Source organism: Notolepis coatsorum (assembly GCF_963971535.1).
Source record: "Notolepis coatsorum genome assembly, chromosome: 12".
NCBI classification, from domain to species: domain Eukaryota; kingdom Metazoa; phylum Chordata; class Actinopteri; order Aulopiformes; family Paralepididae; genus Notolepis; species Notolepis coatsorum.
The window spans coordinates 19,854,523-19,867,277 of record NC_140176.1 but is presented as its reverse complement, the minus strand read 5'-3'; the positions used below and the strand labels follow the sequence as shown (position 1 = coordinate 19,867,277).

The following is a 12,755-nucleotide window of genomic DNA, read 5'->3' as shown; positions in this document are numbered from 1 at the left end:
GACGGACGCTACAACGTCCTACACAGTATACTGTATAACGATCTGTATGTTTTGTTGTCTAAAATAAATACCATACCATATGTCTAAAGCAATGTAGACTACCACATGCTGCCCTACTGTCGGTCTGGGGAGGGTGTAGACTTCAACATGCTGCCCTACTGTCAGTCTGGGGAGGGTGTAGACTTCAACATGCTGCCCTACTGTCGGTCTGGGGAGGGTGTAGACTACCACATGCTGCCCTACTGTCAGTCTGGGGAGGGTGTAGACTACCACATGCTGCCCTACTGTCAGTCTGGAGAGGGTCTAGACTACAACATGCTTCCCTACTGTCGGTCTGGGGAGGGTGTAGACTACCACATGCTGCCCTACTGTCGGTCTGGGGAGGGTGTAGACTTCAACATGCTGCCCTACTGTCGGTCTGGGGAGGGTGTAGACTACCACATGCTGCCCTACTGTCGGTCTGGGGAGGGTGTAGACTTCAACATGCTGCCCTACTGTCAGTCTGGAGAGGGTCTAGACTACAACATGCCTCCCCCGATACATGTGGAGTCGCGAACCGCTTCTTTTCACCTGACAGTGAGGAGTTTCACTGGGAGAGAGCAACACGTGCAGAGGCTCATGTCATCTCCATCAGATCCCCTAGTGGAGCTGTTTTCTCTAAATACAGTAATATGATCCACACATGCTACAGCTCGGCTCAGTGGCCTCGTGGGTAGAGTGTTCGCCCTGAGTTCGGGAGGCTGGGAGTTCAAGCCCCGGCCGAGTCATACCAAAGACTATTTAAAAATGGTACCCATAGCCTCCCTGCTTGACACTCAGCATCAAGGGTTGGTTTGGGGGGAAGTCCTTGCGACATACTAGCGTCATGTCCAAGGGGTGTACTTGTACATCAAGCTGCCTCATGCTACGGAAACAGGAGATAGGCTCCTGCCCCATGTGCCGTTACGGCTCGAGAACCATTGGTTCTCAAAGGCAACTTCATGCTACAGCTCAGAAGCATGGAGGCCTAATGCACACTATGTTGAGAAAATATTAAGCATTTAAACAACTTCTATCTTCTATGTGTTTAGCTACTGAAAAGGCATGCCATGGTGGTTCGTAATAGCAAGGAACACACACACACACACACACACACACACCTACACACACACACACACACACACAGACCATGCATGTGTTTCACATTAACGTCTGCCAAGTGTGAACAAGACTTATTACTTGAGACGGCTCTCTCAATCCACACACAGAGACACATGGCTGGCCAGGCCCGGGTACTACGTAAAATGCCACAATTTCATTAGAATAACAGGAAAAGTGTTTAATTGCTGTGTGGTGCGGCTGGAAGTGAAATTGGTAAAACATTCACACATATATACTGTATATATATATACCAAGTTCCAAGAACTGTGAAAAGAGAGCTGGTATAAGCATTTGTGTGTATGTGTGTGTGTGTGTGTGTGTGTGTGTGTGTGTGTGTGTGTGTGTGTGTGTGTGTGTGTGTGTGTGTGTGTGTGTGTGTGTGTGTGTGTGTGTGTGTGTGTGTGCGTGCGTGCGTGCGTGCGTGCGTGCGTGCGTGCGTGCGTGCGTGCGTGCGTGCGTGCGTGTGTGTGTGTGTGTGTGTGTGTGTGTGTGTTTGTGCGTGCGTGCGCGTGTGTGTGTGTGTTTGTGCGCGCATGTGTGTGTGCGCGCGTGTGTGTGTGGTCATTCAATCAGCCATTATTCTGTACATGTTTTCACAGTTCACAGTGCAGGATTCCTCAGATGTGGTGGGCACTCTGCCCTCTGTGTTAATAACAAGCACATAACTGGGAATTAAAGGGGAATTCCACCTAAATCTACTTCTAGGTTGCTATTATTCTGTTAGAATAGAGACAGAGAATAACAAGTCAGACAGATGTATGAATGTATCAGCATAGAGCGTGTGTCTCTAGGATACCGGGATAAAATGTCTGATTATCTCACAAACACACACACACGTGGTTTAGGAAACAGTGGGCCTTACCTGGGATCCCCTTGGCCCGGCTGGGCCACCTGCACCTGACAGTCCCCGCTCCCCCTGGATGGAAGAACAAAAGGATGTCTTGAGACACAAAATGGAGCAGAACAGGAGCAAGAAACCCCCCCCCCTCTCCCCTCAGAGCAGGGGTACACAGGTCCTTATTTAAAAAAAAATTGGTGAAGTGCATCTTTAATGGATCCAGCTCTTACAATTGGTCCAGTCTCTCCAGGAAATCCCAGATCACCTTTCTCGCCAGAAGGACCCTACATGGCAAATCACACAGAATGCGTAGAGAGAGAATGATGTATAAGTCAACACGAACTCCAGTCTATAACACATTCACAATCAGTGGTGGAAGAAGTACACAGTTCCGTAAAAGTAGAAATACCCAGGTGAAATAGTACTCTGGTCAAAGTAAAAGTCCTCCGTTCAAAATGATATTCAAGTAAAAGTAGAGAGGTATTTGCTATTAAATGTACTTAAGTATGTAAAGTAAAAGTATGCATTATATGTGACGTTTTTGTGTATTCCAGTGTATTCCAGGAAGATATTAATTTGTTGAAGGAAGGAGAACCGCTCTTTGGCTTTTGTACTTGTGGGCATTGAACCGGGCTTCTAAGAGGGAGATCTTCTAATTGGATCTAAAACCACACCAGGAAAACGCACCGTATACCTGTGTTCAGTACTCTTTGCATAATTCCCCATTTTATAGAAGGTGTTTCCTTTAGCTTGGCTGACGTTTTAATGGTCGACAACAGTTGTTGCTACAGGCACAAATTCGGTCTATGAAAAAAATTAAAGTGCCTCAGAATTGAGCCCCATGCAGTGTCTAGGAAATGACCAGTGGTGGTTTGATGGAGCACAGATCACAATGTTTCCTCCTGCTCGTACCCTTTTTCCTGGCATTCCCACGGACGCCCCAAGATTCAGCCGAGAGGCAACAGGACCCTGGAATAAAAAAGAAAAAAGACGAAGAAGACATGATGTTATAGTCTTCTACACTCCTTTTCACTCTGTCACTTTCTACATATCTCTTTCTCTCTCTTTTTTTTCTTTTCTGTTTTGCTTTTGTTTTTATTTATCTCTCTCAATGTAGCATTTAAGATTATGCCTTTTGGTGGACACTTTTATCCAAAGTACCTACAGGACCATGATTGCATTATATTATTTGAATGGAATCAACCCCCTAAACCTGGCCATGTTAGTATCATGCTCTACCAGTTAGTATCATGCTCTATCAGGTAGTATCATGCTCTATTAGTTAGTATCATGCTCTATCAGTTAGTACTTAGTACCATGCTCTATCAGTTACTACCATGCTCTATTAGTTACTGTAGTACCATGCTGCCGAGGACCATGATGGTCCAGTTTTACACCGCCATCATCCAGTCCATCCTCACCCTCTCCATCATCACCTGGTTCCCTGCAGCCACGGTCAGAGACAAGGCCAAGCTGCAGCGGGTGATACACTCGGCGGAAAGGGTGATCGGCTGCCCCCTTCCCTCCCTCGAGTCCCTACACTCCACCAGGGCCTTGAGGAGGGCGAGGAAGATCATGGCAGACCCCGCCCACCCGGGTTACAACCTCTTCATCATGCTCCCCCACGGCAGGCAGCTACGGCTGCCCAAGACACTAAAGTCCCGCCACAGACTGAGTTTCTTCCCCTCAGCAGCTCGCCTGGTAAACGAGTCAGGTGTCCCCCTGCTCCCCCCCCCTCGATGGCGAGCTGCTAGGGCTGGACTTCTGGACTTGAACTTTGTGTTGCAGTGTATCCATGTCCCCAACCACCGCACTTTCACAGTCTTATTGTTGTCTCACTGTTCTGTCCTGTCTTGCACTTTACTTAAAATTATTTATTTACTGTTGTATTGTTCTTAATTGTGAAAAAAGTATGCACTGTAATGTCAAATCACGCTCCATTTTGTACCTGTATAAAATGGCGAATAAAGTAATCTGAATCTGAATCTGCTATATCAGTTAGTGTAGTACCATGCTCTATTCACTGAGTTACACAGGACCACTCTCATTCACGCACATTCTTTACCTTTGTCTCTCTGTCTTTTGCACACTCATGGACACACACTCGAAAGTGCACACCTCTCCTACACACCTTCATACAATGAGCCATTGATCAAGACTAAAGTTGTTTTCTGTCCTCCACCGTGCCCATTACAGTTCTGCTCTCTGTTCCTCTCTTACATTTTGACTGAGGTTTTGATATGCCTGCAAGTGAAAATAAATCCCGCCATTTCCTCGACATCTGGTCTCAGGAGGGGGGCGTGGGTCCTTCTATAATGAGTTCTGGACAGCAGGCGTACAACACGCACATGGATACGAACATTAGGCGAAACCATCTGGTTAGAACCTCTAGTGGGCATGAGAGGACAAAAAAGCACAGAAATACGGACTGGACTGGCACCTGATGTCGGGATGAACAGACACAGATCTGACCCACCAGAGGGTATAAGGTGGTGATCTGACCTACCAGAGGGTATATGAGGGTATAGGGTGGTGATCTGAGCTACCAGAGGGTATAGGGTAGTGATCTGAGCTACCAGAGGGTATATGGTAGTGATCTGACCTACCAGAGGGTATAGGGTAGTGATCTCACCTACCTTGAGGGTATAGGAGGGTATATGGTGGTGAAACTCTAGGATCTGACCAGCAACTTTGAGAGCAAAGGGACAGGGGAAGCCCATGAGGCTGGCTGCTCTCTACCTCCTACCAGCCATAAGCATGAGTAGAGACTGGTGTAGCTCAGCTGCCTTGTTGGTCAAATTAATTGTTTCATTCCAAAATGGTTCAAGTCCAATGTGCTCAATATTATAAAAATAGATTACATCACAAAATGTCACTGTTTCTTAATTAAGGGACAGTTAATAAGCCAGACTAAGCCAGCCTTTGTTTGGTGACAATTTAATTTAAGCGTCTAAGTCTTCATATGTTTTTTGGGGTTAGCATTCATTGAATCCACTGAATGACCTGAGAGCAAATTTTTTATTAGCTCAATTCCTCACCTTAGCATCTTGAGGTGTAGGGCTACTTAATAGTTGAGGTTAAAAAGAATGCCTCACCATGGGTCCTGGGAGTCCTGGTTCACCTGCCAAGCCTGACTCCCCTCTCTCTCCCTGGGCAGAGGAAATGAGCATGTCAAGGCACAGGTATTCATTGAAATACATAATTAATCCTCAAGTTGTGTTGCGGTTAAATTTAGCCGATTTACAACCTTCCTCCATAACAAATTATGGCTTCTTTCATCTGATTGCCCTAAGGCTTCACAAGCTTCCACACTAGGCATCTGAACATATACGATTAACTTCCATTGCATTTTAAGTGTTGTATTCAAACGTTGTACATCTGTCGTGTTTCTGGTCAAATCTGACCAAATAGAAAATGAATGGGTGAGACTATAATAAAACATATAGTACTACTGGGCACTACAGTGTACTACATGATGGTACTACAGGGTTTTACATGGTATTAAGTTACATTGTATTTCAGTGTATTACATGGTATTACAGGGTATTAGATGGTACAACATGGTTTTACATTGTATTACATGGTATTCCTGTGTATCACATGGTACTACATGGTATTAAATGGTACTACATGGTACTACACAATACTACAGGGTGGTGTTTTATAGGGCCGTCAAAAAGGGACAAAGCACCACTTAAAAAAAAAGAAAAGAAAGGGGGACAGACTTTCTGTACATTGTAACTCTATGGTTAGTGATTTTCTTGTTCAGAACTGTTCACACAAAATATGTAATACAAATGTGTAATAAAGGTAATTTAAAAGCTCAAATAATCATTCTAGACGCCCACAAAATCAGCATCCAACACATTTTTCTTAAAGGTTTCTAGAGAATCATATCAAAAAGCAGGGTAGCCGGACCAGCACTCTCAGAGCTGGTCCGGCTACCCTGCTTTTTGATATACTCAACTTTATGGGACTACAGCACCCAGTGTCAGACCTTGAGAGCGCGGTCTAACTTGACTATTCTAGAGAATCATAACATGTTTATAAATTTGAATTGGAACTGTCCAAGATCAAAGGAACAACACAAATACATTCTGAAATGGGTACATTTTCCCCATAGATGCTTTTATTCCTACACAAACACACACCACTAACACTACCTCCTTCAGGCAACGACTTACCTTCCCGCCGCTCGAACCAGACTCTCCTATTGGTCCTGGTTGGCCTCCTACACCCTGTGCAGCAAGGGAAGGGGAGGGGCAACGAAAGTGTCCAAAAGCAACAGTTGAGCTACATCGTAATCATATCTCGTTGGCATCTCAGATAGTACCTCAGTCATAACATCAGTAGATCTACCATGGCAGAAGTCCTCAAACCTATGCATCTTTCCTATATTTACACTGCAGGTGTACAAATAAATAAATAAACATTTATGAAGGGGTGGGGGCAGAACAGCAAGCATGTAAAGTATGATTTCTGCTTGCTGGTCCACCGCATGTTTATGTGATGAAAGCTACGCTAGCTACATATCACAGCTGATCAAATAAACGTTTACCGAGATTATCTTGCCCCTCCCCCCACCCAAGGTTGACTTTTGTTTTTCTATTAATTTATATGGTTCATAAAGGTGCTATAGATAACATTTTCATGTAGACAACAAATTTTTTAAACATAATACATCCATAGCTTTTAGAAAGGTGTGGAATAAAAGTATTGTTTTCCACCCCAAAATAATATTGATTTATCATTTGCACTTTTTTGGCGGGTCCAAAATGTTGTTATTTACATGTTATGTGCATGTTGCGTGCATGTATCCCCTCGCTACTTCCCAATTCCCCATGTGGAATGCACCTGATTGGATAAACATGCTGCTAGTTGAGAGGTCCCGGTTTCTCTTGCTTGCTTGTCAACTTTCTCATTTCAACCTAAAGTTGAACCTAAAATGTGTTTCTGACAACCAGTATACACTAGTTTGTATGGTACAGTGTACAATAATTACCGTACCCTATGTAAGCACACTATTGTTTTTTGTATCTGACATGCTGATGCTCTCTAGGGCAACATCTAGTGGCTGAATGTTATCTATAGTACCTTTAAAGACGTTTTTTTTGCCAATTGTCTACCTTAATCTTATCATTATGTTGTGAGGAGGACATGTGATAACCGGAGCTCGGCTGCATTGGGACCCCCAACAAACAGCAGAGCAGACCTAGCAGACCTCTAGTGACGCTATTCATTCAACTAGTTCTTCAACCTTCCTTGAGTTGTACCTACTACAATTAAAATAGTTGAGGAAATAGTGTCTGTATCTGCTGGGGGGGGGGGGGTACAGAACACGCTGGTAAATTGTATGTCAAATTAGCACATTACAACAGAACAATAGGATTAAGGTTGAACATCTGCTAAATTGTCCTTTCATCTCAGTGTTTCCCAAACTTAGGGTTGCGACCCAAAATGGGTCGCGGACCCGTTTTTATTGGGTCAACAAAAAAAAGATAATCTTATTATTTTCTTTTTTTAATAAAAAAAAAGAGCTGTAGATGTGTTGATTCAGTTTGGGAACCTATCCCTCTTGGGTAGGACGCACAGTGCAGAAGCAAGTGTGGAAAAAGTGAGACTTCCACCACGGCTCCGTGTGCAGGTGAGATGTAGTTGCAGATGTCTCCTCACCCTCTCTCCTGGTAAGCCTGGTTCACCCGATTCCCCGGCCTTCCCTGCTGTCCCCTGGAGGTAAGAGACATAGATGGACCATCAGCGTACACTGAAAAGACCCCCCTACCTGAGTCAAATGTGTGTGTGCAAGGTGGAAGGGGTTTGCTGCAAGTAAGTTGTCAATCGCACAGAACAGTGTATATTAAATAGGCTAGCAAATGGTCTAAACGGCCTAGCACGGACTGTCCTCTGTGGCGAACCCCACCCGTCTGGTATTGCAAAAAGGTCAAAAGGAACGCTAATTTATATGTAAATGCTATTTTACACCAGGTCTGGAAAAGACGGAGAGACCATCACTATACACTGAGAAGACAGACCATTCAATCACTGATAACACATGTATAGGCCTACACACTCACTATAGACATGGTTCACACACCACTGGGACACGTGACTTTTCTCAGACGTTGGAGTATTCCAATGACCCAAACGTGTTATTAATTAATTAAGTTCCTTGCTGGGGGCGATTGTGGCTCAGGAGGTAGAGCAGTCGTCTGGTAATCCGGAGGTTCCTGGTTCGATTCCCGCACCTCAAAGTGTCCTTGAGCAAGACATTTAACACCTAATTGCTCCCGATGTGCAAGTTGGCACCTTGCACGGTCGCCTCTGCCATCGGTGTGTGAATGAGTGAGTGAATGGGTAAAATGTGAGGAACAAATTGTAACGCGCTTTGGATAAAAGCCCTATATAAATACAGCCATTTACCATTTATCTGCTGGTGTGTGTGGGCATTTTGTCAGCTCAGAAAGGGACTTGGGGGGACTGTGGGGAAAGTGGCCATACAATGCATACAAAACAGCTGATATCTACATCGAATGCATGAAACAAGCTGTAAAATACATTCTGGTAGATTCCTGTACATTTAAGACTTAATCTGAGAATTCATGGAGTTCCCTGACCTTCTTTGTCTGTATAATTAGACTTCTCAAAATTCCATGACATTCTATAAATGATACAGCCCGTGGGAAGCCTGCTGAGGTGAGAGAAAGACCATCGCTGCGCACCGGAAAGTGTTACGCTACAGTGTAAACGACTGATTAATCACAATGCCATTATGATTAGACAGCTCCTTTAGGGCCAATAGTATATGCCATTTTACAGAGTGAACAGAAGCAATAGGCATGGTCTATTATTATACAGTGGTAATATAGACCTTTTCAGAAGAATTCCGTCACTATTCCATTGCTTTGTTCATTTCCTGTCAGCTACTGTATTAGCAAAACGTTGCAACAGGAAATAAAACAGGGGTCCATTTTAGAATGTTTACGTCGTCAAGTTAGAAAAGGTCTATACTGTATATCAAGTGCACGGTGTTCATGGAGAAAGCCGTTTAGGATGACGACAAGGTGCAGGCGGAGGAGACGTTGTTGATACTCACAGGTTTACCGGCGGAGCCCGGCAGCCCTCCCTCTCCTTGGAGACCCTGCAGCAGCGAATGAACCAATCAAAAGTCAAGAGGTTGCTGGATAGAGTCCAGGAGCCAATATTTAGAGCCTTTAATCAGCAGAGCCCACAGAATGGTGAAGGGAGCTGGCAATCTGATTTAATACACACATCCCACACACTGTGTGTGCTCTCTCTCTCTCTCTCTCTCTCTCTCTCTCTCTCTCTCTCTCTCTCTCTCTCTCTCTCTCTCTCTTATTGATAACCATTTTTAATTATTTTTCTTTTTTTTAAGATCCTCCAAATACATAAATACAAAGCCAATATCGGAGAGGGCTGTACTGTATAATGATTGATGATGCACAATCTTCTGTTCCAATTACACACATACACACACACGCACACATAAACACACATGCACGCATGCAGCACACACACACATATATATATAAAGCTAAAAGAAGAATACCTTCAAAAGAAGGGACCGCACACTCCTCAGGACTGATTTTAGCTTTTTTATTGCACAACGCGTTTCGCTTCTGCTTCCTTCTTCTTTTAGCTTTATATATCTCTCTTGCGCTGACCTGCACCTCCGGTCGGGGTTCAACTAGATGTGCACGAGTCTTATTTAGTTTAATATCTAGTTGGACCCCGACCGGAGGTGCAGGTCAGCGCAAGAGAGATATATAAAGCTAAAAGAAGAAGGAAGCAGAAGCGAAACGCGTATATAATTTATATATATAATTAAGCAGTTAACTTCCCAGAGTTGTTTGAGCGGTAAACCAGGATTTTTTTATTTTATTACGGAGCCCCATTAGCTGGTGCCATGGCAACCAGCTAGTCTTCCTGGGGTCCACACAAAAAAACATACAAAAACAATTATTGCAAAACAGAATTATTAAAAGTCAGTACTCAACACACAATGCACAATGAAACTAACAATTAAGATGGCTAAAATTACATGCAAGCAAAGAAACAGAAAACAAAAAAACGACACAAAATACTTTACAGTGTTAAATACAATTTAAGATTGTTTTTAAAAGTGAATCTTTTTAAGAATAGCTTTCAGAATGCTCATCAATGTTACTAAAACAGCAACTTCACCATACCTTTAAAAAAGAAAAATAACACACAAAGTAAAAGTTTTGGATAACATGGCTGCAGCTACACTACGGTAAACCAGGAGACCTTGCTATTGACAATTGAAATGTTTTGAAACTCCACTAAAGAGAGATCAATAGACTCAACCATTTATCAAAGATCATTTCAGTCTCAAGGGCAAAGGAGTGCATGTGTGTGTACACGTGTATGTGTAAGAGTGTATACAGTATGTGTGCATATGTGTGTGTGCGTGTGTGCTCTATTCGATACGATGACAATACTTGGTCATTCGATATGTATTGCGATTCTACAAGTTTTGATATCCAATATTACGATTTATTGTGATTTTTGTTGACTTATTTTAACACTGGACCATGTTAAATGACAAACTACTTCCAGATGCCCGAGAGTCCGATTTACTTTCCCTGATGCTTCAGTATCTTTCAGTTGATATTGAAGCCTTTGGAGAGGCCTAGGCTACCTGTTATGGAGTGACGGGGGACTGGTTATTAGCGATGGCTAGTGCTAGCAGATATAAGCTATAAACAATTAGCTTCGATTTGCTTGTTATAATAATAATAATAATAATAATAATAATAATAATAATAATAATAATAATAATAATAATAATAATAATAATAATAATAATAATAATAATAATAATAATAATAATAATAATAATAATAATAATAATAATAATAATAATAATAATAATAATAATAATAATAATAATAATAATAATAATAATAATAATAATAATAATAATAATAATAATAATAATAATAATAATAATAATAATAATAATAATAATAATAATAATAATAATAATAATAATAATAATAATAATAATAATAATAATAATAATAATAATAATAATAATAATAATAATAATAATAATAAATGTATTTGATATAGCGCTTCTCAATGACCCGAAGTCATTGACAATAGGAAAAAGAAAAACAAAGAAACAAAGAAACATAGAACCACAGGGAAACAGGGAACAATAATGAATTCACAAGAACATAGAGCCACGAGTAACAGACAACAAATACAGGAGCCAATAGGGGAGGGGAGGGGGTGGGAAGTAAGTAAGGGAAACCGAGGAGGGGAGGGGGGTGGGAGGGGCAGGAGAGGAGAGAAGGTAGGGGAGGGGAAAAAGGGGGTGATAGGTTTGAGGAGGGTGGTTATGGGTAGGGAAGGTTAAATACTAGGGAGAACAGGTAGGTTTTAAGACGGGTTTGAAGGTGGAGAGTGAGGGAGAGTCTCTGATGGTCTGAGGGAGGGTGTTCCAGAGTCAGGGTGCAGCATGTGAGCATTATTGTACCGTACCTTCACACAAACACCTCCAGAGGCCTTGAATCTCTCGGTGTGGCACAGGACAAATAAAACCTTTCAACTGGGCTTTTTTCTTGAGGCAAAAGACTGAACCAGATGCATTCCTAGCCTTGTTCATTTCAATGCCCAACTCTGTCGACACGAAGACACACACTCATCGATGATCACTCTTCACTTTCACCTACTTTAACCTCCAACCACTCCTGTACTTCAACTGAATCTCGTAAAAAGAAAAACACCATCCTCTGAGCTGCCAATTAGTTTTAACTCGACTGCCCGACACACTCAACAATTATCAGACCACTCCTGGTAATCCTCGTTTCTTTCACTATTCCTAATTTCGCTTTTCCAACCACTCCCGTACTTCAGACAAGCCTCGTAAAACACCATCTTCTTAACTGCCAATTAGTTCCACTCCAACTCGCTGGTTCCTTAATTCTAACTGGTGGTGGACTTTCTAAACCAGACAGACTATATTTGGGACTCTGTTTTCTTCTCGGCATCGTTATATAGTCAGTCTATATTCTGGGCTCGGGAATTAGCGTGGTGATTAAAAATAATCTTTAAAATATTTGTTTTATGTCTAGAGTAATCGTTTAAAATAAATAAATAGAATAATACATCCACAGAGCTTTTAGAAAGATGCTGAATACATGTATTGCTTTCCCCCCTCCAAAATGAATGTTGTTGTTTACATGGTGCAGGCCATTGTTGTTCCCATTTCCTCCACGTGGAATGCACCTGATTGGATAAATGACATGCTGGTGCTCCAGTGTGACATCTAGTGGCAGAATGTTATCTATAGCACCTTTAAGTTCATCTATTTTCCCCCACCCCTAGTCTGCGTGCATATCTAGTATGTGTGTGTGTGTGTGTGCATTATAATCAAAAAGCCATAGAGAAAGAGAGATAGACACACATATAAAAGAAGAGAGAATTTTCTTGCTGTACATTAACCTGTATAATGTCTGTATGTTATGATGGGTACCTACTTTCTGTACTTTCATAAAACAGAAAGCATCTGCTGATAGATATACCAGGTCTGTAGTCAGAGGGGACTGTGTAGTCCCAAACAGGAGGTCTGCTTTTAGTCAGGCAGCCTTTTCCGTGAGAGCAGCCCACACCTGGAACAGTCTGCCAACACGGCTCAGGGAGTATCAAAGTTACATCTCATTTAAAACTAACTTAAAATCATGGTTGAGAGATGGTCAAGTGTGCGACCATTTTAACTGAGGGGTTGTAT

The 12,755-nt window shown here is 42.3% G+C and overlaps 1 protein-coding gene across 1 annotated transcript in view; it reads right to left on the bottom strand.

The window, feature by feature from the left end:
* Positions 1-12,755, bottom strand: part of LOC311237793 (uncharacterized protein) — a 143,049-nt gene that overhangs the window by 85,746 nt on the left and 44,548 nt on the right. Inside the window, exons 13-19 of the mRNA XM_084325771.1 lie at positions 9,072-9,116; positions 7,652-7,705; positions 6,163-6,216; positions 5,074-5,127; positions 2,891-2,947; positions 2,209-2,262; positions 2,003-2,056 (exon numbers count right to left, since the gene is read on the bottom strand). Coding sequence (XP_084181897.1) covers positions 2,003-2,056; positions 2,209-2,262; positions 2,891-2,947; positions 5,074-5,127; positions 6,163-6,216; positions 7,652-7,705; positions 9,072-9,116 — 372 coding nt within the window. The remainder of the gene's footprint in view (positions 1-2,002; positions 2,057-2,208; positions 2,263-2,890; positions 2,948-5,073; positions 5,128-6,162; positions 6,217-7,651; positions 7,706-9,071; positions 9,117-12,755) is intronic.